At 45.9% G+C, this 27979-nt stretch overlaps 1 protein-coding gene across 3 annotated transcripts; it reads left to right on the top strand.

Moving 5' to 3' along the window:
• Positions 1–112: 112 nt before the first annotated feature.
• On the top strand, positions 113–27956 carry LOC133115373 (matrix-remodeling-associated protein 7-like). Of its 3 annotated transcripts, XM_061225249.1 has the most exons (5): positions 113–708; positions 10418–10547; positions 12557–12662; positions 16976–17037; positions 20619–21687. In XM_061225249.1, the coding sequence occupies exons 1-4, from the start codon at positions 355–357 to the stop codon at positions 17007–17009; spliced, it is 624 nt and encodes a 207-aa protein (XP_061081233.1). In that variant the 5' UTR covers positions 113–354; the 3' UTR covers positions 17010–17037; positions 20619–21687. The 3 variants fall into 3 exon arrangements, with proteins under 3 accessions (XP_061081233.1, XP_061081232.1, XP_061081235.1); XM_061225248.1 differs by lacking the exons at positions 16976–17037; positions 20619–21687 and adding an exon at positions 26043–27956; XM_061225251.1 differs by lacking the exon at positions 16976–17037.
• The last annotated feature ends 23 nt before the right edge of the window (positions 27957–27979 follow it).

Genomic DNA, 27979 nt, shown 5'->3' on the forward strand with positions numbered 1-27979 from the left:
CGTTTACCCTGATCCTTTTCCCCCAACGCACGCGTGGTAAGCTGCATGTACCGAGAAAATATCCCTTTAAATAGGACGGCCTCTTTCAGTTGGGCAGGTCCGTAGGAAATGACGCTCAGTTTAGAAGCAACATCACCAGCTTAAATGCGCAGGTTTATCTGATTGTCTTAGTGGGAGCGCACGAGATGCTCCTGAGCCCACTGTCACCGTATTAACACGCGGAAAGCGTTTCGAGGACCAGCGACAAGCGTTAACAGTCACTAACAGAAATATATCACACAATAAGACTGTGATACAGCAAAATAGAAACTTTAATTTGTTTTAAAAAAGGAAAAAAAAAAAATCAACCAAACTATGGCGGTACTCTTTGGTCTAGATGTGTCGTACGTGTTGCCTGCAATTCTGTTCACGCTTCTCGCTGTTATTCTAGGATCCTCGTTCTTCAAGAAGCCAAAGCCGTCCAAAAAGAAGGAGGATGACTCCGCTCCCGTGGGACGCACTGAAAGAGTCGAACATTTCCAGCCCAGGGTGGAGGTACCTGAAGTGGTGCCCAGTGTAGAACATAAAGAAGAGCCTAAGGCAGAAGTCGCCGAGGAGAAGGTTGAGGAGAAGGAGGCTGAAGCCGTTGCCGTTGCGCCGGTGGTTGAAGAGATCGGGGTCGTAGAGGAACAGCCTGCGATAGAGCCCGACATTCCCTCAGCCCCAGAGGTAGGTAAAGGGGGCGCGGTCGCCTAAAGTTTTTATACCCAATATTTTTCTCTGTGAAGCCTGTTGCGCACGACTCCGAAGCGCAGAACACGTTTTCTGCAGGAATTCATTCAAAAACAAATGTAAAATGTTCGAAAATACTTTCGTTTTATTAGGTCTAATTGGTTTAAAGATGGACGAAAGTCCGAACGCTTTTTTTTTCCACATTGCAAACTCGATTGCAAGAGCCTTTGTCTTGTGCATGTGCTGCGTCACAGACCTGATATTGGTGATCTTGGCTATACGTTTTATTTAAAAGAAGAAAAAAAAAAAGTTATTGCTTGCAATAGATTTAAAAGCGCGTGCAACTGCAAGGATTTTCTTTTAATAATTGTTGAGTAAGTTTTTTTTCTTTTTTTTCTCCCAATCATTGCGTGGTCGTTCTGCAACCATCCAAGAAGGCATATTTACACTCATATTTATTTCTATAAGTCAGACTCTGCCTTTTAAACATTCCTAAACTATCCACACCGATCTGTGAATTTAAGAGAAAATACTTTTGTACTAATTTGCAATGTTAAGTTTCACACAGTAGACTGATTATGCATCCTGTTACGGGACGCTGGGAATGTTTTTTTTGTTGTTTTTCACCCCCCTTTTATCATTTCCAAGGCTAGTGTAAATGCTCCTGGGGGATCTAGCATAGTGCATTTACAGTGGGTGTTGTTTTTTTTAACTCGATCCCCCAGTAGTGTCTCCCTATGCATTAAAATGCATATTGAGTTTAGTCTATAATTGCCCAACATTAGCAACCTGGCTCAGGCTTCCACACCTGTCAGGCAAAGCGGCACATATTGTATCGCATTCTCAAAGGTCAGCCAGCTTTTTGGAAACGTAGATATACTATAGTTCGGTATGCTTTTCTGACCTTTTCTGCGGCAGGTCTAGGCCTATATACGAGGCCTTTAAAAGCCCTTGACTCCACCAAGAATGTGCTCACCACTGCGGTAATCAGAGATGCACCCATACCATAAAGAATGCATCACAGAGACCGTCTATATTTGGCTCCAAATGTATATGTTCACACTCTCTATACACACACACACACACACACACACACACACACACACACACACACACACACATGCACACACGCACACATATGTGTGTGTACATAGTGTGACTGGACTCGGTTTGGGCCTGCTGTTGCTGTTGGAGGAGGAGCAGTTATAGCCTTCATAGGACAGGTGGGCGTGACAGGCCTGGGTGTACAGAACACTGGTGTTTGAACAGGGGGACGTTCTGTGTCGTTTCCTCTTACCACCAGCTAGACCCCAGCGTTAGCGGCTCATTTAGGAACAGTCGACTGCCATAGGTTTGGTTTCTCATCCTCTTTTGTGTGTGTGTGTGTGTGTGTGTGTGTGTGTGTGTGTGTGTGTGTGTGTGTGTGTGTGTGTGTGTGTGTGTGTGGGATGTGTAACATTGTTCTGATCAGTTCTCTTGGTCGGAGTTAATCCTGAGGTCTAGGCCTGTTTGTGTAAACGTTGCTCAGATTAGGCTGATCTAGGATCAGTTGGGCCTTTGGGCTCATAATGGATGAGGTTAGCCTATGGACATGGGGAAACTACTGCACCGTGAGAACAAGGTACTGATAGGTATCCTTTTTTAGACCACAGGCCCGCACAGCGTCCACCAGTGACTGATTTTACACTTTGGCGAACAGCATGGGCCAATGGTTGTAAATGACAAATTAAAAGCCTTTAAATCATGAAATGGGATAAAGTGAAGTTGTAATCTGCACATGCCACAGAAGTACACATGTGCACAAACGCACGCAAGGAGCTGGTGGAGTAATCAAAGGCTGAAAACTTGCAGTGCACTGTTTTTGTTTTGGGTCTTGCTCAGTCATCTTGGCTTCTGCTCCGGTGACTTGCACCACCAGAGTGCTTCTGTTCATATATTGTTCCTTGCTGCCTTGCGCTTATGGACTCAGCAGTTCTCCGCGCAGCACTGAAAACAGAGCTGGTCTTGTTCCCTGCCTTTCTGTTCTATAAGGGATAGTTTTTCTGCTGCTTGCTAAATGGGATCCTTTCCAAATTGCAGCCCCCCCCCCCCCCCCCCCGGGGCTGCGGTTGGTCTGGGAAGGGGGGAGGGCGGGGCTGGATGGGGAGGGGAGGGGGGGGGGGTTAACGGGTGCAGAAAGCTGGCGAGTCAACATATGAATAGTGCTACATTTCATTGGTAGCCAACAGGCCAAAAAAAAAACAACCTACCCTGTCTGACACTGCTATAACCCAATAGTCGCTCTGTGTGCTCATTTGAACATACGATAGGTTTCTAAAAAAACCTGTGGTGGCTCTCTCTTGTAGCCAACAGGATAATAATGCTGATCGCCTGTGCAGGCACTTAACAGAGCTGTGCATACAAGTGTCCAAAGTAGATGTAGATGAGATGTAAATCTGGGACCTATGGACTATGTAGCAGTTCCTTGAGAGAGAGAGAGAGAGAAAAAAAAAAAAATTCCTAACAAAGAAAATGTATATCATCGTTTTTTTTATCTCTGGAGCTCTTGCAATTGTAGTCATCTGTGGGGTCTAATCTTAGCCCCTGCATGTACAGAAACATGCCCTGAGCCACGTCTGCCTCCAACCCCCGCAAAAATAGCCGTATCAACCTTTGTTCTTCACGGCTGTAGAAATGCATGGAGTGACGTGTCCCACCGCCATAGCAGATTTCCAGCAGCCCCCCCCCCTGACCCCCCCCCCCCCCCCCTCCTTCTGCTTGGCGTCCTCTCTCATCGCACCGTATAGCACTGCCCACCCCCACAGTCCTCCGACATCTGCTTATGTAACTCCCACCCACAAAGGAGGGTTCCCCTCTTCAGAACTGTGACATGATAAAAAAATAAAAAAAAAAGGTAAAAAACCAACCGTGGAAAAAAGTACAGCAGTAGAATTACTCAATCTGCAACTTGTTTTGTTTTTTCTGGTTTTTTTTGAGGTCGAAGTCTATACTGTCACTCTCCCCACCCACAAAAAAAAAAAAACATTCAGAGAACAAACAGCTGGCTGTACATGCCTGTGAATGTGCCACACTTTAAAGCAGGAAGGGGCCCCCAGCCTGGGCTGGAACATTCACTGGAGCGCCCCCGCGGTACCTTGTGGTCACCCCACCCCTTTCCCCCCCCCCCCCCCAATCCGGTTGCTGCAGACCCCCAACCTGGTCCATCAGTGCTTGTTTATTTCTTTATTTATCTTTTTTTACTGCTCCAATATAACTAGGTTGTTCCAGCACCATTCGGAACCACACACCTTCCCAGCCCCATTTAAACCGGCCACATCTGGAAGTTAATCGCCCCTGTGAAAACTTTGACGCAATTTGTAATTCTTTGCGTCCCTAAAAATGCAGATCCGTCCACACCAAAGTGGACTAATGCAAAAAAATTAATATTTAAAAAAGGGGGGGGAGGGAGTGGGGTTAAAAGAACTTGAGTCTCGCCTGTCAAAGTTAAGATGTATGAGTAAGTAAACCCCCCCCCCCCCCCCATCTCCCCATTTTGAGCGCCTCGATGTGAACACCCAATCAGGCTTTGCGACCTTTGGACCATGTGTACATTGGCAGGTTTGTCTGGTCAATGGTGTCCGATTACATGGGGGGGGGGGGGGGGGGGGTTCAGGGTTTTTTTTTCTGATTTTTCTTTCTTATTTTGAGGAACTGATGAGCTGGCACTCACCTCTGTCTCTCAAACCTTCTTCTGGGAGATTCCAAGAGGTCCTGTCTAAATGGCCATTGTGCAAAAGGGTTTCGGATTCCCTCTTTCAGAAACTTGTTCAGAAAAGCCATCAAAACTGCTTTTGAAAACCACACATGGTTACATCATCCCACATTCTGTCATAAACACACCCTATAGATAGTGTCCACCAGCAAGTTCATCATGTCCAGGAGATCACTTTTTGTCTGTCTTTATCTTGTCTAGCGTTCTACTTTTTTGTTTGGACGTGCACTTGAAAGAGTAGGCTTCTTGGAATGTTTTTCTTTTTTTCTTTTCTTTTTTTTCCCCTCTCCCCCTCAGTGTTCTAGAACTCCACTGCTTTCAATTATCAGTCGTGATTATTACATCAGCATGTGAATGTTCAGTTAAGAACACTGTAATCGCATATTTCTGATCTTGGACCTTAAAGGGTAAAGTATCTGAAATTGACCAAAATGGTTTGTAATGGGCCCTTCTCCTCGGAGCTCTCATTAATAGAGACTACTAGAGATTAGACTTGTGTGTGAAAATCCCAGGAGAGCAGCAGTTTCTGAGATGCTCAAACCGCCATGTCTAGCACCAACAATCATTCCATGGTCAAAGTCACTTGGATAAAAATGTTTACCTTTCTGATAGTTGATGTGGATATTAACTGGAGCTCCTGACCAGTATCTGCATGATTGTATGCGTTGCACTGCTGCCACAATTAGATAATCGCATGAATAAGTAGATGTAGTGTTCCTAATAGTGCTCAGTGAGTGTGTGTGTGTGTGTGTGTGTTAACATATGTGTTAACATAGCTGACCAATTTATGGGCCAAAACTGCCATTTACAATAGCTTTCAAAGAGTTCATGGGTGTGTCCCAATACTCAGCAAAATGTATCCTCTTTTCTTCCCCTTGTCTCCTCCCAGTATCCGGAAGTATAGGGAGAGGAGAGGTACTTGGCTACGCTAATGAAAACGTGGTCACGTTCCCAAACTGTGCACAGGTTGAATATTCACAAAACCATTGGCCTGGGTCCATCCTCATCACTCATGGGCTTTTCTCTAGAAGGAATGCACATCCATGTCAGAGTATTGGCATCGCTGTTCTGTGGACTAGGGCCTGCTCAGGTGCCCTTTTCAAAGTCTTCTCACTATCACCTTTTGCTCACTCCACCAACCACCGCCACCATAACCCAACCTGTCCCCTCCTCTCCCCTAGATTTCCACGTCTTGCAGGACTTTGCATCATTCCAGAAATGTGGCATGCCATATATGGCAATGTTTACTTGTGTGAGGGGAGGGGGGGGGGAACGGCGGCCTCTGCTAGCTGAGCTTGTTGGAGGTTCGTCAGAGAGAGACTCAATATTTCACTGTCATGCACACTCCCTCTGTGTATTTTTGTACATTGGACAGAATGTTTCTGAACATTGGACAGTGGTTAACTTTGGAAGCAGTTTGTCTGGGCTTTAGTTAGATAGGAGCAGAGTTGGACTCTGTGCCCTGTGTGATTGCATGCACGTATGTTCAGTGCATTTTCTTTTATTTTTTTTCCTTTTTTTTTTTTCTCCCTGTTTTGGTGGCTCTGAATATTCAGTGGTAAAAGTGAAAAGGAGGGCCCTGCTGTTTTAAGGCAAAGCGCTGTAAGCATAAGGTCTGCACTGCACCAGTCTAGAAAAACACACTGTACCAGAGAGCGCTCGAGAACATTCCTCTCTGCTTCCTTGTGTTTGTCAGGCTCTCAACAGCAGCCAGTGATGGAATCTGTGGGGCTGCAAGCTGATTGGTGGTCCCCCTCACCCCCCCTCAACTGCTTCTGCTCGGTATTTCCCTTCGAAGCTCTGCCTTTCGCCATTTTGAGGCCTGCTCTCTGCCTCTCAGCCTCCCTCTCAGCCATCTGTTTCTTGACCTCTCTAAAGCAAGTCTCCATTTTGCAAACTCTCTTACGGAACAATGTACGTTCCCTCTGTCTCTGAAAAGTCGGCCTCTCTTACTCTTGCCCCGAGGCAGAATCACTCTGCCCTCCTGTTACTCTGCCTTCTTTGAGGCCCTCTTTATTGCAGAGTGCTGACGAACCTGCGTGTCGTCCACAGCCACACACAAGGCTTGAAGATCTTTGGGTGTGCTTTCTAGCCCGTTGGATCTGTGGACGTTCAGATGGACATTCAGTACTGGTGAGTCATGGCTGAAGAATTGGGGAAATGCCGTGCACCGGAGAAAGGGGGGGGGGGGGCGGGGGAGCATGAGGGGGAAGTTTCCGCTACCTAATTCGACACCTGTGAGCCCATCAGAGGTGAACAATTCAGGTTCTGATGGCAAAAGTGAAGTAGGCTGGCTGATTTCATGGGTGGAAGAAACCCATGGGAGGATCTTTTACTTTCCAACTCCTGTTCTTTCCTCCTCTGGAGCCTGTTGAAAGGTGGTGAACAAGCGTGATTACCACAGTTACCTCATCGTTCACCAGCCTTCTACTGTGCCTTCTACACCCCCCACCCCCCAAATCTTGCCCATTTGTCATCCTGTGCACCAGCGTGACACCACAAGTCCTCAACACCTCTATTTGGACAGTGACCCTCCCCAGCAGCCTGGTTGCCAGGAGGCTTATCACCATGGCGCCTGATGCTACCATTACAGGGCCTGTGTTTCCATGGCGAGGGTCGCAGAGGAAGTGCTCTAATGCATGCCTCTCGGTCTCCAGCTCTTTCCAGGTGACTGACTGACGGCAGTGGAAACAAATGTTCTGGCATCTGTTTGGCATGACTAGTAGCGGCAGGCATTTGTGGAAGATGACCGTTGGGGCTGGATTGATCCAGGGTGTGGGATGGGACAGCTGGACTGCTCCCCTTGGTTTTGCCAGCTCTCAGTTTTCAGAACTGGTCTCCACCCCCACCCCAAGCGAACCAAACCACTCAAATGTGTCACCCTTGGTTACTGCCCCCAAGTGTGTGCATTTGTTCTTTTGAGCAAGGGTGGTTAGGCAGGAATTCTTCCAGCTTGCCATTAGATGACAAGGATGTGCCGCCCCTGACCCCCCCCCCCCCCCCAAAAGAAGAAATCTCTGACTGAGTCTGGAAAAAGAAATTGACCTCCTGTCTGTTATGAACTTCAAGAAAATGCAAAACCAGGCATGTTTGCTGTAGGAGTGGCAGTTGCAGCTAAAGGACGCCCGGAGCCTTGGAAAAATGAACTTCAACTGACTTCAAAGGCCTTGATTCCCACAACGTTGTCTATGACAAAAGTCCAGGCCCTTTCAAAGCTGCTTCAAGATTAACAACCATCACCAGCAAAAGAAGCTTCTAGAACTGCCCTTGAAATGCTTACAATCGATGGCTGTTAAAACATTGATCGTTTGAGTAGCTGTAATCCGTCCAAAATGATCAGATGAGGGAGGTATGGTCTTGGTTGAAATCCGTCATGTGAGTCCGCAAGAGACAAACCCTTATCTTTTGAATTACTTTCATGATTCCTTCGGATTTGGTTTTGCTGAGACGTGTTGAGTCCCATTTACATTTGCACCACAAATTGAGGAATCAGATTGAGGGGTAAATTGGTAAAAATCAAACGAAAGGGAGCCTGCTATTCCTGTAAGAGGGAAGTGAAGCATTGTGGGACTGCACCGTTCTGTGCCTGGAATATCCACTTCTCAGGAAATGCTTGAACAGCTTCTCGCCTCGGCATGGAATTCCACGTCTTCTGTTCTGTATTATATAAGGGGGACCTATGAGTCCTGTATGCAAGGTATATTTATCTCTGCATCAAATGTTTTGAGTGACTGTTTCTCCCTCTTTCACCCCCCTCCCCCCCTCCTCTGTGTCAAGTTTCTGTTTGATTGGTTTCAATTTCGTTGGAGGACAGTAGGTCCTGTGGAATTGTCGTTGGAATCGTCCCTCTGCTCGGCAGCTCCCGGTGAAAACTGTTACTCGAGATTCGTTAACGGCCCTTCCGAGATTCACGTTGCACCACTGGCTCCTGTAAACACTTTCACCCTGATGTGGAAGGAGACAGAGACTGCTGTGTGCTTTGCCACCCCAGGCTGTTCCTCAGCGTCCTGTCGGAAGGATTAGCCAAAACTGAAACTGCCGTTGTCTGCGACGACATCTGTTTTGTTGGGTAATGCGCCTCCGCTACCCAGTCCAAGCGATGCATTCTTTCTGAGCTTAGCTGATTGGCCGTTGGGTGATTTTTGGGCTAGCCAGTTGGCAAAGCTGAATTCCCAAGCCTCCGTCACTGTTCATTTGCCAGGCTCTATGCAATGATTTACAAAAATTTAATAATGTAATTCATTCAAACCAGATGAAAGCTCATCTTTACCTGCAAACCCTGGGTACACTGTAATAATAGGACTATGATATCGCACATTTGTAATGGAGCATTTAAATAATCTCATTTCCATAAACAAGAGCGGTGGTAAGTTTAAGTGTTGGCTTCCAAAAAGCTGTCAATGTGCTTTTTTATAAGTATGAGTAGGAACAGGCCAGGTTGTGGATGGTGGGGATTTGGCTCTCGTCGGTGATAAACGGCTTCTTTGTTCCCTTTGCTTGACTGAAGGGTGCATTTGGAAGGGGGGAGGGGGTGTTGCTGGTGGCTGTTCTGTCAGTGTCAGGGGAATGGCGGTGCTGCAGTCGGGGTTGAGGGGAGCATGTTGGCGTGCCGCTGCTTTGTCTAAGTGTCACCGGCAGAAGTCGACAGACAGGTCTCAAACGGCAAGGCTGCGAATGTCAGCTGTCCGTCACGTTCCTCCTGGACACTGGCACAGGTCGCTGCTGTATTTAAGACCGCTAAAGTGGTTATTTTACGGTGGACGGAATCAGATCAAATTCGCTCCATAAACCCTGGTGGAAGGGTTTCCTAGCTATTTGGAAGGGGAGTGCCTATCCCTTAAGGTGTGCGACCACAAATGTGTGATTTAGAATGTTCTAATGCGGATGTAACAATCGCCACTGTTAATTGAAAGCAATGGAGTTCTAGAACACGGACATAGAATCAAAAAAAAAAATCCAGTAAACCTACTCTTCAAAGGGTTAAACGCCACCAATGCCTTCTTTCACCAACTCTTCAAATAAAGGATTATTTAACCCACATTGAACTTGATGTTTGTCTTCATGGTTGTGCAAATGTGACTGTACATTTTGAACATTTTGCCAACTGAAACTTGTGCTTCCTCTTGCAATGGTGCGTCTATTTCTGAACACATCTCGACGAAGGTGTGTACAAGGCCAATCGCAAGCCATTTGCAGCGACCTTGTTGATCTCTTAGGGATGAGAAGCGATTTTCCTTGTGTGCACCATGTGAATCTCCTTTAGGCGGCTGGGTCAAGCCATTTAAAAGGGAAAAGCTTATGGAAGAAAACCCAGAGACTTTTCAAATTGGGATAGCTGCCTAAGAGGACATTTTGTACAATGTATTACTCATAAGATTTGTGATGTGCCATTTGTGGATTGGTGTGAATGTGTGTTACAGTTCAGCTCTGCTTGTGCGTAATATACAGGAAGAACAACTGCATAAAACAGTGTAGTCTGCAAGATACTTTGAAGGGACTCGCTTGTTGATCTCTATCCATTTTTAGTGTTCAGACCACACCAGCCAAAATGAAAAACCTGTGTGAACGGGAACATTCCTGCTGTGGCTGAACACCACATAATTATAAACAGCTGAAAAGGAAAAGGGGTTTTCTGTCAAATGTTTTTCAGTGGTATGAGACCTGGTTCAGAAAATAAAAAAATAAAAAGTTAAGGTGTGCATAGTTGCAGGAATTGGAACTTCTGAACCGTTGTGTAACCGTGATGCACAAACAAAAGGAAGGTCTGACCCAGATGAAGGCGCCGCTTCTGTCTGTTTTAGAGGGAGTCTGCTTGGTATGTCGTTCACTCCCTCCGGGCACCGCACTCACCCACTCACCTGTGCCCCGTGTACTCGCTCACGGCTGTTGCGCTCGAAAACCTTTGGCCTTGGGCTTCCCTTCATCTCCTTCCTCTCTCTGTCACCCTTTTGACAGGAACCTGCCCCAGAACCGGAGGTGGAGACGGAGCCCGAGCCCGCCCCAGAGGAGGAGCCTATTCCCGAACTCATCCCAGGAACCGTCCCGGAGGACATCGAGCCGGAAGCGGAAGCGGAACCGGAAGACGGTGAGGCGGGAACATCGTGGTATGACGGGGTGGCGCTGCTCATTTTTATGGAGCAAAGTTCCCAGGTGGCCGAGTGATGGGGGCGATTCTCATAAGCAAGTGACCTTCAAGGGAAATTACACTGGCAAATGAAGAGTAGCTGCCCTCCTGATTTAAAATAAGTTCTCAGCCAGCTCTCGATCTATAGTGAATACAGCGATATACCCCCCAAACTACGGCACATGCTCCAGGTGCCTGCTTTAAGATCACAATGGCCAACGTTCTTCAGTGACCTGGTTTGTACCGTGCGTTGTCCGACCACTTGGTACAGTGATGTTTGTATCTTATTTTTCTAAAGCGGCTACATTCATTACAAATCAGAAGATGGGGCGAGAAGCTATCTGTGTATTCAAATTACCTGGCCACTCTAGTTTCTGGTAAAATGAGGATGGGGTTGTGGTGCATGTCATTATGACACATACCTCCACCAAAATTGGCACTTTCACTACCAATATTTCGATAGATATTGTTTTGGCCAGCCCCACAGAGAGAATCCGCTACAATATTTAGTTCATATAACACAAAAAGGTCTATTGTGGCGGAATTGTCCTTTAATACAACTGATCTTAATACATATTTATGAGGAAACCTGAGCATCACTGTTGGGTCTATAGGCTCTCAGGACGTCCTGTCCAAGATGTTTACAGATTTTGTGCGGGATTTGCGTTTTAACGTCTTTGGTTAACACTAATGTTCCCTTTTGAGAATGAAAATGGATAATGTTGAATAAGCATTTGACTGCAGCTGCCTGCTGAGTCATGACTGCAGAACGAGCAGGTTTGCACATGACCTCCAGAGCTCCCCCCCCCCAACACCCCCCAGAAACATTCCCAGGATTCTGCCGCTTCACATTTTGACTAATATTTCCCCTCCTTACCTGCACAGAAGCTGAAGGTGCACCGAAGTTCAGCTTGACCTTTAGAGTCTCCCACCGATTTTTCCATCGGTACAGCACAAAAGGGAGCATTCACACACTAACCATCTCACCGACACACACACACACTCACACACACTCGTTGAGATGCGCGCGCACACACTTTTCTTGTCCAGTAACCTGTAACCCACACTGAGGGGAGCTTTGTTTTTGAAGCAGCCTTTGTGCGTCTCCAGCTTCTACAACAAAACAAGCCAGTTCTCCTGTTTCCCCCCCCCTCACCCAAAGGTTCAACCCCACAATGGCCGAAGATCATGTTCTGGCCTTGAAAGTTGGGATGGAAAAGTTCTACCTTTTGACAAAACTGTCAACTTTTGGAGTCTTTATGCCTAATACAGAGGTATCTATGATGTCATAGAGGGAGGTGGAGCCCCTAAACTTTAAAAAGTTATCCAGTGAAAGAACAAATATCCACTTAACCCAAGGGGTTTACACAGCCACCGGTACAAGGACAATGCTTAGAGCCTTTCAGCTGGTTCCTTCTGCAGATATTCTAACATATAATGCATGCAAATCAGACCCATGATAGTCTGTGTGTATGTGGGGTAATACCGTTTAGGCGATATTCTAGCATTTCAGAAATATATGGTAATTTATGGTTAATGTATTTAAATTGCATTTGAATAGGAACCATTGCATCCTCTGGATTTTCATGACAAGCAGCAGGTCATTCCTACATTTGTTTATGTTGAGGTATGTACAGAACAGTATATTTTTCCAAGTTGGTTATGTTACACCTGTCATGAAAGCTCCCAGGTTTTGTTTGTAGATGTGCAATAGCCTTTGCTCTTTGCTGTATTCTTTTCATGAGCAATTAAGCGGTCTGAACCAAGATATAGTGTGGTGACATAACATCAGTGCTGAACATATTACAATGATTCTAACAATGAACAACGGCTGTGCATATGTATACACTTACTACCATATATTACTACTACTATATTCTGTAAATGGGGACTGTACAATGCCCCCCCCCCCCACCCCGTTCTACGGTGTGTGCCATTTCTGACCATGCATTCCTTTGCCTTGCCTGCAGAAGGCAGTGAGGAGCACGACTTTCCCCCAAAGTACAGTCCTGGGAAGAAGCGGACCACCCAGTTTGAGGAGATGATGACCAAGGAGGAGCAGGAGGAAGAGCAGAGGTAATTTTCTTGTCCCGTACGCTGCTCATTTGTGTAGTCCGTTGCAGTGCACTAAACATTTGCGGTTTTCACACTCCTGCCCTATGTGACGATTGGCAGGGACGTTCAGACGGACATTTTTAAAATGCAGGTGCAGAAATATCTTGCAGTTACATCGGGCGTTTCTGGAATGTTCTGTACTTAGTAATCGTAAAAAATCTGTACATGAGCCCAAAGGTATTGGATTTGCGAGTTTGAATCTGGACAAATATCAATCACTATTACTGGGTCTCCGTGGCACAATTTTGTATATCTGGACTTGAACTTGGAGACCCTCTTTAATGGAAACAAGGAGGCAAAAGCACAGCATTCCATCATTGAATTGAAATGGACATCCCGGCATTCGCGCAATGTTGATGCCATACAGTGACAGTGTTATAACATTGACTAAATATTCCAGTAACATTGAGAGTATTTTGTGTTCGCTGGGGATGGGGGGGGGGGGGAGACATGTTATCAGTTGCAATCTAAGAATACAATCTACATTTTGAGAGGTTTTTAAATGAAGATCTATTTGGTGGTTCCTGAGCCTGTTCTTGGAGATCTACTATCATGTAGGCTTTCACTCCAACTCCAATAAAGCACAGCTCATTCAATATCAAGAGATATCCTTGAGCTGGTAATAGGCAGAATCAGGGTTGCTGGAACTTAAAAACTACAAAATGGTAGATCCCCAGGAACAGGGTTGGGAACCACTGTCATAGACTTTTTAAAAATTTTATTTATTTTTTTATTTTTTTGTGGATCACATAGTGGTTCAGGGTGTATTAGATTACCTGTGCATGTGTCTAGCTGCTCTGCTCCCTGCATGTGGATGGCTGTTGCACACAATGAAGCAGGCGACAGTGAAGCAACTCATGGGCGAACATGACAAACATGTTCGTTTCCCTGCAAAAATAACAACGGAGTAAGTGTAATGTCCACTGAAGGCTGTTTCAACTAGCTATATATATATATATATATATATATATATATATATATATAACCGTTCACCCATAAAAAGAATTGCTGAATACTAAAATATCGAAAACCCATTACATATAACTTTAACTATTCACTGAACAATAAGGTATAGTTAAATGCAAAACTATTGGGACAGTGACGTCATTTGTTTGGCTTTGTTCGGTTGTTGTGAACCGCACTGAACACAACGGTATTCACTCTCAGAACTGAATACGGTTGTCACTCCCGAAAACTGCCAGTGTGAATGTATCCCATGGGCTGTAAAACCACAGAACTGTATAATATATAAAATATAAACGTTCTGCGTAACACCCTCAAATTAAAGTTCGTAGTGTACAGTTTAACTTCATATTCATAGATACAGTCGGCAAAAGCGGAAACGCCCACAAAACGTCATAGTCTCTCCAGGTTCAACCTATTTCTTTTCTACGGCCTCAAACCGTGATGAGGTCTTTTAATGAGCAGAACATATAGTCATATTAAAACCATAGCCATTTAAAAAAATATCAGAAAGCTGCTGTGTGGCTTACCGCTCGGTAAACCGGTTTAAAACCCGGATTTGCACTTTTATGTAAAAGCCAAGAAGCCCGTGGCTAACGGCATTGATGTTAAAAGTGAAACCGAACGATTATGATCAACCAGGTAGTCTGGTTAGTCTACTCTTTATGGATATGGATAATCTAACCACATAGGCACGACACTGGAATCATCTTCGGTTTATTTTTTCCCAAAATACCTCAATTCAATTTACTGACATTATTACTTAGGTTAATTGCTATTTTAGTATTTCAATATCTTGCTCCCTAATCCGAACGATGTCAGACGCGTCGCCGACTGGATCTATTGCTGTATAGCAAATCTATTTTAATTCCATACATGTAAAACTTATTTTGCATTTACATAATTCATTCATAATGTTGACGACATAGAATGAACAAACTTAGAAGATCAGTTGTTGATGTGATTTGCTGCAAACTTGTACATTATGGCAGCTTAACTGTTACCAGTTTACTCGACTTGTATCATTAAACCCAACCACACAATTAGAAAATGTGCATAGCGCTATTTTAACACTTAACCACTTCCCTGCAACTCATACTCGAAAATGACTTGCCATTACAACGTAACGTTAGCTAATATAGCTATTGTATTAGCTAGCTAGCAAGTACGACTCAACCAACCCCCCACCCCCCATCTAGCGATGGCAGATGCTTACTGATAAACTATTACATTCTCGGTTTAGTTTAACTTAGTTGCGATATTAACCACGTATTTAACAGTACAGCAACTTGTGTACAGTACAGCATATGTGCTTATTCATTCCTGCTACCCGGTTGTTTGTGTTCGCGATTTTAAACTGGAAATATACTAGCTAGCTACAGAATGTTAGCTACAGATCGCGAGCACAGTTGTTAACTTGGCTACCAACCGTCATTTTTAGCACCATGCAGAATATTGATATGCATATATAGAACTAAATGGAAGGTAATTTTGTAATATTGTTATATCTATTAGGTTTCTGTGGATGTGACCACTTTTGGCCTACAAATACAATAACGGTATAAGTTCAATTCCCGGGCAGCAACTGTTGTCGTTTTTCTCATTTCCAGGGTGTCGTATGAGCGCCCTCTGTTGGCGCGGTGGTGTGACTTCTCCATGATTATTTAAAGATTGTTGACTAACACTTTTAATTTACTGGAGGTGGGTGGTGCATTAAAAAAACCAACAAAAAACTGCCTACTCTAATATTTTCGTGTGCATTTGAGGAGGGAAAGCATTCACAATTCCGTCTTCTCGGAGTGTTCCCATATTCCTTCTCCTTTTCTGGAGCGTTAATGTGCTTTCCCCCACCAAGAGCGCCTGGTCTTCTGTGTGTTTACAGTTCTGTTCTGTTTAGAGCGTTCACTCATGAAGGGTCTCCATTTTTGCATAGAGCTCCCAGCCCTGCCCATAAGATTTTGGGGGAAATGGAGACTTTCCTTGGCAGAACGGCAGCTAATTTCCCCCTCCCTCTGCCTCACATGGACTTGTGCTTCAAATTGCATAATAGTCAAACCTGTTATGTAACACGGAACATAGGCCTTTAGTCTGGTCTGTTCTGCATGTGAGAGGCCCAGGGGAGCGTGCTGGGAACAAGCGTGTGTGTGTGTGTAGTGGGAGAGGGTGACGGTGTGTGTGTTTATGCATACGTGTGTGTATGTTCTGTGTCTGAGTGGAGCGGGAGGGAGTGTTTGGTGTGTGTGTGTGTGTTTTCTGTGTCCAAGGGAAGTGGGAGTAGGTGACTGTGTATCTGCATATGTGTGGGTGCACGTGTGCTTGTTCTGTGTCTGAGAGGAGTGGGAGGGAGTGTTTGGGGTGTGTGTGTGTGTGTGTGTGTGTGTGTGTGTTCTGTGTCCAAGGGAAGTGGGAGTAGGTGACTGTGTATCTGCATGTGTGTGGGTGCACGTGTGCTTTTTCTGTGTCTGAGAGGAGTGGGAGGGAGTGTTGTGTGTGTGTGTGTGTGTGGATGCACGTGTGCTCGTTCTGTGTGAATGGAGTGGGAGTGGGGATGTTGGGGTGTGTGACTGTGTGTACGAACACATGTTCTGTGTGAATGTGTTGAGTGTGTGTACATCTGCATGTGTGTGACTATCTGTGCGTGTGTGTGAATGTTCTGTGTGTGTGTGTCTCTGTGTGAGTAGAGTGACAGTGTGTGTGTGTGTGTGTGTGTGTGTGTGTGTGTGTGAGTGATTAGAGTGGGGGGGGGGGGGGGTTTGGGTTATGTCTGTCTCCAGTCTCTCTATGATTGGTGGGCCTGATTCATCCAACAAGAGGATTTAATCACGTCCCTAAAATACACCAGCAGCTCAGAGTGGTTTATTGTGTTCCCATGGAGCAGGGACAAGGAGGGGGGGGGGGGAGGGGGAAGTCGGAGAGCGAGTACAGCGGGCAAAAGGGCCTAAAGTCAGTGTTCCAGGAAGTCCGTTTCCTTTCCCCCATTTGTTTGAATGTAGAAAGAGTAAGAAACTTCAGTTGCCGTTTAAATATTATTTGCAAAGTGTCCCATGTGTGGACTTAAAAAATAAACGTTTTCACTTGCACACAGTGCAGTGTAACCAACACGGACGGCAACCAACCACACTCGCTCTTAACGAGCGTCATAAAATGGCGGCACGAGACCCTGACAAGATAAACAAGCTCTCATCTACGACCCTGATGCAACTGATTGTGGGGCCTGCAGAACTGGGCGTACGGTACAGGTGTATGAAAGCACAGGTGTCTGCCAGGTGTCTGTGCGTGACGGCCTTTTTCTCCCGCCTTTATCTTCGCAGGATAGTGCTCACAACTGACCTTACCTCTCTTTAAACACGGCCGAGCAGGGCATGGTGGAAAGGTAACTCCAGCCCTCTCTTACCCCCCGCCTCCCCCCAAACTCCAGAGGCCTCACCTGTCCCATCAACCCACCACCCCCCACCCCACCCCAGCCCTCACCTCACCTCCACGGGTGTAGTGCACAACCCCCCCCCCCCCCCCCCCACCCCGTACCATTAGCTGCTAACAGCTCCACATAAGCATTTCATTAACATTGTTATTATGCTTTTTGGTACCTCTAGCAGAACCGTGATTTAGTTGAAATTTTGGTGAAATTGCTTTCCCGGAACAACTTCAAATATTTGATCTTAACAGTTTTAAAATGTGTGTGTATGTATGTGTGTGTGTATATATATATATGTGTATACTCTCCTGTAAGCAAAAACAACAGTTAAGACAGTTTATCAACAGATTATCAACTCCTGTATGTATGTATGTATATACATACATGCATACATACAGGAGTTGATAATCTCTTAACTCTCACTGTACTGACAATTATATATTTGTCGTTTCGTTATTAATTGAGGATTGATTTCTAAGGGTTATTACTCTTATCACGTGGTTTATTACAGTGCAGTACAACAGAGGTGAAAGCCTGCCCTCTGCTGGACAGTGAGAAATACGCATTTCATTCTGTACTCGCGTTGCCTTGCTGAACTTCCTGGCATCGAGTTCGTGTTAAATGCTGTGCCGTTTGTTTTTGCTTTTTAAACCAGAAAGGTGGCTAGTTGCTGTTAGACGGTGCATTGTCACTTGGCAGGGGTGTCCAATCTCATCCTTAAAGAGCCAGGGTGGGTGCAGGTTTTTGTTCAAGTCTGGCACTAAGACACCCAATTCTACTTATCAAGGTTCTCATTGAAAACCATGATTAGGTAAGTGGATCAATCGGGTGCGCTAGTGCCGGGCTAAAACAAAAACCTGCACCCACACTGGCGTTTTTATGGATTAAGTTTGGAAACTCTTGTTCTGTGGTCTCGCAGTTTGGGAGATTTTATAGGCTAACCGGATGGGGAAAGTCCTGCATTCCTTGCATCTCTGCAGAAAAGGAGGCCCAAGCGGTCACCGGTGCTAGATTAGTATAGGAATTGATAAAAATTTGTCACGCCCCTTAATAATATTCCTAATGCATCATCATATTGGAATTTTAAGCTTTTAAACTTTCAATTTCACATGCACAGAAGATTGAGTCCAGAGAAGGTCGAGAATCTGTGAGGTCATTTATTTTTTTTGCGGAATGATTGAGAAGTAGAGTTTCTGGATGCCAGTCCTATGACGGTGCAGATTACAATGGTGAAGTGAAAATGCTGATTCTGAAAAAGTTGATTATGGAACGCATGCAAATAATGGAGAACGGTGCATACTACCTCTTCAACTATATAAGTACTTGTCCGCTAGATGGCAGTATTTGTTCAACATAAAATGGTTATGCTGTTCAGAATAATTTTTTTTCTGTCAGGAGATGGCAAAGAAAAGAAAAGAGATGCTAGAGGTTGTTGCTTCATGAAAATGCAATATCCGTTCTGGACATCCCTTGTTTGCTTTTGTCCTGGTTCACACGCAGACAATTTCAACACTATTGTCCACTGTGCTTCACATGATTATGTTGTCAGCTTTGCTTCCCATCTCAATTCCAGCGAAATGGAAACTGTTAATAACCCTTCTATTATGAAAGGCTCCCATATTGCACTTCAGAGGGAAAATAACCAGGATGTTATTTTATGCCATAATACAACTTCACCCCTTTGAAGGTTTTAGGTTTTTTTTTTTTTCTTTCTTTTTTTTTTTGAATGAAAAATTTTAAGTCTGTGTTCTAGAACGCCACAGCTTTCAGTGATTGTTACATCAGCATCACATCATAACTGAACATTCTGATCACATATTTGTGACCTGTACACTTTAAAGGGTTCGGCCGTCTGTGCACGTCTTCTGTTCAACCCGTTCTCAAGGCCGCTGGTGAAAGAAATGGCAAATGCTTCCACTTCCACTGCTTTCTACATTCTACTCAACCCCTGTGCATGTGACCACCCCCGCCCCCTCCCTGGACACACACACACACACACACACACACACACACACACACACACACACACACACAAATGCAAAGTGCATATGCACACAAAAGCACGCATATGCACACATACAAGGACACACACACACACACACACACACACACACACACACTGTAAACTTCAACTGACCAGCACGTTAAACTGCTTTACAGACTGCATGCTAGCCTAATGTACCCAAATATTTTGGTGGAGGGCACACTCCTACTCTCCGCCTCCGATGGACTCCCCCTGCCCCCCCCCCCCGACGCGGTAGGGTGTGGCGGTGCTTCTCGGGGTGGTTGGGTTTTTCCTCCGGGCTTTCCTCTGGTTCTGACCCCCATTGCGCTGGTCTGGGTCTGCTGGGTCTGCCTCTGCTCGGTGCCTAGCTCTGCATGATTTCTAAACCTGCTGGCTCTGCCTTCTGCCCGCTACACTAACGGTGAGTTCTCCCCCCCCCCTAACACCGCTCTGCTCCCCCCACCCCCCACCCCAACCCCCGCCTCCTCACATAGACTCTGGCTGTGTTCGAACCTGCATACTAGCATACTACTCGTACAAAATTTCAGGCTTATATTCATTGAAATGTAGTACTAGTAGTATGCAGGCGGCCTGTAGCGTAGTGGTTAAGGCACGTAACTGGGACACACAAGGTTGGTGGTTTGAATCCCGGTGTTGCCACAATAAGATCCGCACAGCCGTTGGGCCCTTGAGCAAGGCCCTTAACCCTGCATTGCTCCAGGGGAGGATTGTCTCCTGCTTAGTCTAATCAACTGTACACTGCTCTGGATAAGAGTGTCTGCCAAAATGCCAATAATGTAATGTAATGTAATGCAGTGTGGAACACAGCCTCCGTAGAGCACCTGGGTTCTGTTCCACAGAGCAGGATTACTGAGCCGGCTGGATAACAAAATAAAGCCCAGAAAAGCTCTTTTCACTTCAGTCCACGCTCCAGATTTGGGATACTTTCCGTATTTTACTCGGTGCAGTTATCCAGCTAACTCGGTAATCCTGCTTTACGGAACAGGCCCCCGTTTGATTGGTTTAAGTTTGTCACTGTTCGGATTCATTTTATCAACCGTTAAAAAAATAAGTAAAAAAAAAAAAATTGTGGATGTACGTCTTTTGTTCTCTGCACTGCCCACACTCACAGAATATTGCTGGCAAAGATGTGCAATTTGCAGGATTTGTTTGCCTTTTTGCAGGTTGTAGTGAAAGCTAATGTGGTAGTTAAGAGTGGTGCACATCGTTTTGCTGAGTTTCGTTAAGAAGCTGTACATTGACCTGACAATCTCATTCATTAATACATGGCGTGTCTTGTCAGTGATGTAGTTTCGATGCCAGTGTTACTTCCCCAAAACATCCTTGATAGTAGTAATACCAGTCACAGCCAGCTTTCATTTCCCTTAACATGTACCAGGTGCAGAAATGTGATTTGCAGCTTTGATTAGACGCCGTGCAATGAAGTGCAGAGGTGTATGTTTTGAAGTGATGTTTTGAATGGCAGTGGGAAGATTTTGTGATCACTTTTTTTTTTTCTCTTCCTTCTACCCAGTATGGAGGAGTAAGCGGAGAACGAGTCCCACACTCACCCCCCCCCACCCCCACCCCGCTCCCCACCTCATGAAGACCCTGGAAGACCCCGCCCAGAAGCCCCGCTTCTGTTGATTTGTCTGGTGACTGTACCTTTGTTTGGAAAAAAAAAAAAAAAAAAAATGTTGCTTTCGTTTTTTTTTTTTTTTTTTTGTTCTTTTTCTTTCTTTCTTTCTTTCTCCTTTTATTTTTGGGGGCCCGGAAATATAAGGCCCATTCACACTTGAGCCAGTAAATCTGACATAACACACCACCACCGAGTGCCTTACTGCCCGTATCCCTCCTCCTGTGTCTCGCCTGCCATCACACCACCGCCATCCTTCAGTCCTGGCCCACAAGAAGAGCGCCCCCCACCCCCCCCCACCCTGCCTTGCAAACGCTAACCGGAGGGCACAGGGAGAGAGGCGCACGTCTGATCCCTCGAATCCGAGATGGCTCCAGCGTAGGAGTGAGACCCGTGTTGAGTGCCGGCCCGCTGCGCGCGATCTCCACAGCAGGAACGAGTCGCGGCGTCCCTGACTGGTTGGACAGGTGAACGGGGAAATGCCGACTTAAATACCCCCACCCCCACCCTCCTCTCTCGGACGTCCGTCGCCCTAGAAACCGCACGGAAGAAGTGACTCGTGACATCATTTGTAGAGGTTTTTTTTTTTTTTTTTTTTCATTAATTTTTTTTTTGTTTTGTTTTGTGGAATGAATTATTCTGTTAAACGATATGTCTTGTTGGCTTTTGTAAACACTTAACAATTAAAAAGCCAAGGTTGTGTAAGCGGCCGCCTGTGCACGTCTTCTGTTCAGCCCGTTCTCAAGGCCGTTTCCGCCCATCTGACTGGACCAGGTGGTGCGAACACAGAGTAATCTCTCAGGCGATAAACGTCCCTGACTCTGTGCGTTTCCACAGCCTTCAGTCATCATCTCCAAACAAGGCTTTGTCAGCGTACACCAGATTCCCTCGCCACTGATAATGTCAAGTGTTTTTTTTATGGTTAAATGGGCAGTTCAAAAATGAAATTAAAGTAAGTTTCCACTCATCCGGAGTACAATCTATCCATTCATCCAGATGTCTATGTTTCCTGGATGCAGTTAACCTCGTTACAGTGGAACTCTGCCAACCCATATTTTTGTTGCGCTCAGTGCACCGATAATTTACATTTAAAAAACGAAACCAGAACACCCCTTTCCAAGTGTGTCAGTTACTGACAAACCTCCACAGAACTCGAGAATTGAGTAACGCTCCCCCACCCCCCCACCCCCCCCAAGTGCTTGAGTATGAGATTTGGGCGGGCAGGCGGGGGGGGGGGGGGTTGATGTGACGTTCACAGACTGCAGCCGTTAACTTGTGAAGCTTGTGGTTTCAAGACGGAAGTGTGAATTTTCGGGTGCATCGGGTGCCAGAAAAATAAGGTTTAGAGAGGTCAGTTGCATCAGGGTGAACTGCATCTAGAAGAAGAGGCGTCTAATCTCAACGAAACGTCTGGGTAATTTACTTTTGGGTGAAATGCCCCTTTTAAAAGTCACAAAAAGCAGGTAGTGATCCACTCTAGTTCTTTGCCTTTAAAACTTTAATTTAATTTAAAGTTATTATGAATCCATATTAATTTCTTTGAAAGGAGCCACTAAGTCCTAACTACATGAAAAAAGAGTATCAAAATAAAAAAATGGCATCAATGAAAGTGGTTGGCTTACCTGCAATGGGCTTGCAGGAGCTTTGGAGTATAGTCCTGCATTTCCTTTGTTTGAATGGCAATTCCTGTGCTCTCATGCAGCTGAGCAGAGTGATGGAAAAACATCTCCTTTGGGGGGCCTTATCATCGGATAACTATCATCGGATAACTGGGAAAACCAAGGAAGCTCTGTAGGGGTGGGGTGGGGTGGGGTGGGGGGGGGGGGGGGAGGAGAAGAAAGGGCTTACGGAAACCGCTGGCGTGCCAAATATTGAGTGCACAAATATCGAGCACAAAGGAGGAGAAGGTTTGGTGGAATTTCCTGTTTTATGTGCCCGTTTCCTTGGCTTTGGCGAGGGTGGCCAGGCCCAACCCAGCCTCCTGAGTGAAGACTGTACTGCCACAAAACATGCACTGCTACTACGTCTACTAAACCTGCTGCTGACCGTCCGACACAACCTCTGTGCTACTTCCCCCGGGGTACTGCAGAAGTGTCGTAAAAAGAGCCTCTTCTCCTCCGAGTTACTGGTCTCTGTCCTCATCCGAAACTGCTCACCTGCCTACACTGGAGGAGGACGTTGTTAAGTTCTCATACAGTTTTGACAGCAAAAAAACCCCCTGGAAATATGTATACTGAGTGTGGGTATGCCCGAAACCACTGTATCCGTAAAATATATTTGTATACCAAATGCTGCAGTATTGCTCCATGCTATTTTTCAATGGTCCGGGGGAAGTGTCACAAGTTGCCCCACCTCGTGATGAAAGGCCTTGCCACTTCCTCTGTGTTCTATTGGTCTGTGATGGCGGCCTGTAGCGTAGTAGTTAAGGTACGTGACCGGGAGCCGCAAGGTCGGTGGTTCTAATCCCGGTGTAGCCACAATACGATCCGCACAGCCACCCACGCATTGCTCCAGGGGAGGACTGTCTCCTGTTTAGTCTAATCGACTGTAAATCGCATTGGATAAAAGCATCAGCCAAATTACATGTAATAATAATGTAATGATGAGGCCCTGCTCCTCTTCCTGTATATGGAACCTCGGGGTGCATTTCCAGATATCTGAATCTGAATTGTGAATACACTCAGCGAAACCCTGGAAGTGTGTATGTTAAACGTCCCGTATTGTACACCTTTCCAGTGTTTTATTATTTTCGGTAGGTTTTAAGTACCAAAGAACTATCTCTACCCAGTGTTACGCATCCATTCATCAAGAGCCTCCCATCAGCTGTTTTAGTGACTGTGACCTCTGTTCTGATTGGCTGGCGAGCTCCAACAAACTGGATGCTGTCTGTGTCGAGTGCTTGGATTGGCCCCAGCTACAGGGTGGGCCGTGCTGAAGAAAATCGTTGTGATGTCATAAGTTCATTTCCCAGAAGTCCAAGCGGCTTGTGTAAATGCACATTTTATTCGTACGGATTGTGTGGATTTATTTGGACACTGTGCGTTTTGATACTTTCACAGTGTTTGTATAACGCCTTCAACTCCTCTCTAATCCACATAGCATGGGAAGTTTCATTTTCCATAACATGGGACCTTTATTAGGAACACCTGTACACCTACGTATTCATGCAATTATCTAATCAGCCAATCGTGTGGCAGCAGTGCAATGGATAAAATCATGCAGGTTCGGGTCAGGAGCTTCAGTTAATGCTCACATCAACCATCAGAATGGGGAAAAAAATGTGTGAAAAACCAAACAAAACCAGTGAGCAGCAGTTCTGGGGGCAGAAACACCTTGTTAATGAGAGGTCTGAGGAGAATGGCCAGACTGATCAAAGCTGACAGGAAGGTGATGCAAATAACACATTACAAACCACACATTACAACAGTGGTGTGCAGAAGAGCAACTCTAAGCACACATGTCAAACCTAAGTGGCTACAGCAGCAGGAGACTTAAATAAATAAAAAATAAGTCTAATAAATACCGAATAAAGTGAGATTTAGAGAACACGGAAGTTGGCGGCCTATTTTCGACACGGGCCAAGATTGGACCCAAAGATGGCTCCGCCTCTTCCTCTATGTGGGACCTAAAAAGTACAGTTTACTTCCTGAAAAGAGCACTCCTGAATACACTCTGGAAAATGTGACCAACCTAAAACTTTCTCCACCAGTCATTCTCAGACACGGGCGTCAGTCTCTGTCATCACCTCTCGAAGCGCGACACTGCCACAAAACTGAATTTACGGGCTGCGCAAGTCCCGCTGCCGTGGCAACGCAAGTCCCGCTGCCATGGCGACGCATTCACCACGTGCCCCGACTGGCACTCGCGGTGCACTCCGCATTTGCATGATAAAATGCGAAGCCTTCTCGAACATCCATCCGGGACACTCTGATGCCGTCGCTGACAAGCGTAGTAGCCGCGACGCGGTGTGCGAATTTCCCCCCGATTCAGCGCCGGGACGAATGGGGCTGCTGGCGCTCTCTCTCTCGTGCTCTCGTTAATCCATTAACGTGTCGGTTGTTAATCGGTGGCGTCGGGGGGGACACAAAATGGCGGCTCTTCTGGGTTTCGCGCCGGCTCACGAACGCAGTCGTCGCAGTTAATGAGACCATCGCGGCCGCCGCTGTGCGCTGGCGAACCGAAACACGCCCAAAGGCCAAAGCTTATGAGCTCATAAAATGTGTGCGTATCCTCAACGGAATAAAAACTTTCCAACTGTGCGCTCGTACAGAAGCGGGTTTTTTACGCGCAAAAGGGTAACCAGTGGCTCTTAAAATACCTTTTAATTGTGCTTGAGGTACAGCGGGATTGTACATTTCTGCTAGGGTGTTTAAAATTTAAAAACCGTTCTGCATTCTCGCCTCCTTTCCAGCAGGTCGGTTTATCTTTATGGCCCGTAACAGGATGGTTTGAGGACATTGGACCTTTTATGAGGTCTACAGTACATGGTCTTCACGGTCTAATTCACAACATACAGTCAAGTGCGTCTGCTAGCTTACCGCTGAAAAAAAAAAAAAAACAGCAGGCGGTAAGCACATTGTCACAGTGCAGGTTATTTCAGGGACAATGTTTGGGTTCCCAAGCTGACCACAAAATTCAGTGGCCGTGAACCTCTTTGCATTGACAGACATACAGAACTGGCACGAGTTATGGAAACACTGTGCCAAAGGCTCATGCTGATTATAAACTTTCCAATGGTAATATATACGTTTGACTGCTCAATTATGTAGGTATGAATACTTGTTTAGCACAAAAGATAATCGTTAACTTTTGTTTTATATTGATGTTAAATGTATTGCACACATTATGCCATCATGAGAAATTGTTGAATAGTCATCAAACTCTTTATGAATGCAGTGTTAATGCCTTAATGCTCTGTTCATGATGGAGGTTCGTGAGGCCACACCTTTCTGCCATGCCCAGTTTGGTTGGGACAGACTTAGGTGTGCATTTCAGGGTGTGTTCTTGTATGTGTTTCAGGGTGTGTGCACTTGTGTGTGTGTCTTTTAGGGTGTGTGCACTTGTGTGAGTTTCAGGGTGTGTGCTGTTGTGTGAGTTTCAGGGTGTGTGCTGTTGTGTGTGCTTTAGGGTGTGTGCAGTTGTGTGGTCTTAGGGTGTGTGCTGTTGTGTGCATCTCAGGGTGTGTGCCGTTGTGTGTGTGTTTCAGGGTGTGTGCTGTTGTGTGTGTGTGTTTCAGGGTGTGTGCTCTTGTGTGTGTGTTTCAGGGTGTGTGCTGTTGTGTGTGTGTTTTTCAGGGTGTGTGCTGTTGTGTGTGTGTTTCAGGGTGCAGCAGGAGCAGCTGGCCGCGATCTTTCAGCTCCTGAGGGAGAACCAGGAGACGTTCGGCGAGGTGACAGAGGGGGACGTGGAGGAGCAGCTGAAACTCTACTCCTCCATCTAGAGGGGGGAGCCCCCACACAGACTGTAAGGAGGGGGGGGGGGGGCAGGTTCACTGTCATTACCCCTCCCGTCTCAGCTGTGCTCTTCCACAGGGACGGCATTCACAGACCTCTCCTCTCTCTCCTTATTTAGAGTGCTCGCCATGGCGATGAGGCCGATGACATAACGGACTGGAACTGAATGTCAAAAGCAGATGTTATCTTGTCCCATTTAGAACAGCTCAGATTGCAGGCAGTTTGGCATCATTAGGGGGCTCAGGTTCAAAGAGTAGAAAGAGAGGATTCGAGAAGTAGGGCACTCACTGCCGGAGACGGCCAGTAGAAAGGTGTTATTAGGAGTAGGATTAGTATAGTCATTGGAAGGGGCTTCCTTAAAAGGTAGGATTGGTGAGGGTAATGCGTTGCACAGAATTTTCAAATAAATTACAGCCCTGGTCAAAGGCCCACTCAGTAATTTTGGTTACTAATCATCTAAAATCACGTTGGTACAGTTCCTTGGTGCAGAGTTTTTAACATCTCACACTGGCGTTCTGATAACCTCGGCAACAAGTTTGTTTAGGCTTCTGAGCCGCTGGATGGCATAACGCTACTGTGGCAATGTCAAGTGCATCTGATGTAGTTAGTCGTGGTTTACTTGGCAAAACGTGAGCAAACTAGTCCTTCTCGAGATCTTAACTGATGGGCGAGTGACCAGGTCGCTTCCATGGTGACGAGCTGTGCAAGGACTACAAAAATGCTCAGATATCAAAGGACAAAGAACAATGAAATGCAGACTGAAGAGGAACAAGGAAGTGTGTCATTTAACACACAAGTGCTTTTCATAAGAATTTTTATTCAAAGAATAAATAAGGCTACACAGCGCTGTATCTTCCTCTTTTTGCCTGTTGTAAACCATTTGCATTTTATTAGCAACCAAAATAACTGAGTGGTCCTTCGGGGTATTTTAATAATAATAATAATGCATTTAGATGACGCTTTTATCCAAAGCGACTTGCAGCTAATAAGACTAAGCAGGACACAGTTCCCCCTGGAGCAATGCAGGGTTGCTCAAGGGCCCAGAAGCTGTGCGGATCTTATCGTGGCTACACCAGGGGCTTGAGCCACCAAACCTTCCGGGTCCCAGTCATGCGCCTCAGCCGCTTGCCTACGGGCTGACCGACAGTAGCCGTTTACATCTTACCGTAAAAAAAACGAAGGCATGGTGTGCGAAGCCACGGCACTAAAACAGCTCGGGCGACGCCGTTACCCAGAGCGACATGCGGGGGAGAGGTGAAGAACGTCAGCCGTCGCTCTCTCCGAGGGGTACAAGAACGCAGTGTCACCGACGAGGCGGAGGCCCCCCGAGTGTAACGTGAACCAAACAAACAAGGATGAGCATTGTATTGTGACTGGAAAGTGTCGTGAGAAATGTGATAGGCCCCAGCCCTGTTCCTCCCAGAGGGCACACCCATCGCATGTACTCATCTCCTGTCGCCAATCATTCTTACATAAAGGAAGAGACCGTTTACATACGGCCATTTATGAAGGAGTTGAATATCCAAATATTTGGCGCTCACAGAAGCTACAGCCTGTAATTTATTCATGTGGGTGCGGTGGAATATTGTCTAGTTCACATGCAAATGGAAATAGAATTCCCTTGTTGTGAAATGAGTGCTTGTGCAATGAATTCGCTCAGAAGAATTTCAATGTTTCTGCTTGTAAAAACTGTATATTAGGTAAACTTAGTACTGTGTAGACCACGGTTTCTTTTTCTTTCTTTCCTCAATAAAGTACAAAGTCCACAACCCCACACTAGACCCTGTTGCGGGTCACTATGACAGC

The sequence above is a fragment of the Conger conger genome, chromosome 16 (assembly GCF_963514075.1).
Source record: "Conger conger chromosome 16, fConCon1.1, whole genome shotgun sequence".
NCBI lineage: Eukaryota > Metazoa > Chordata > Actinopteri > Anguilliformes > Congridae > Conger > Conger conger.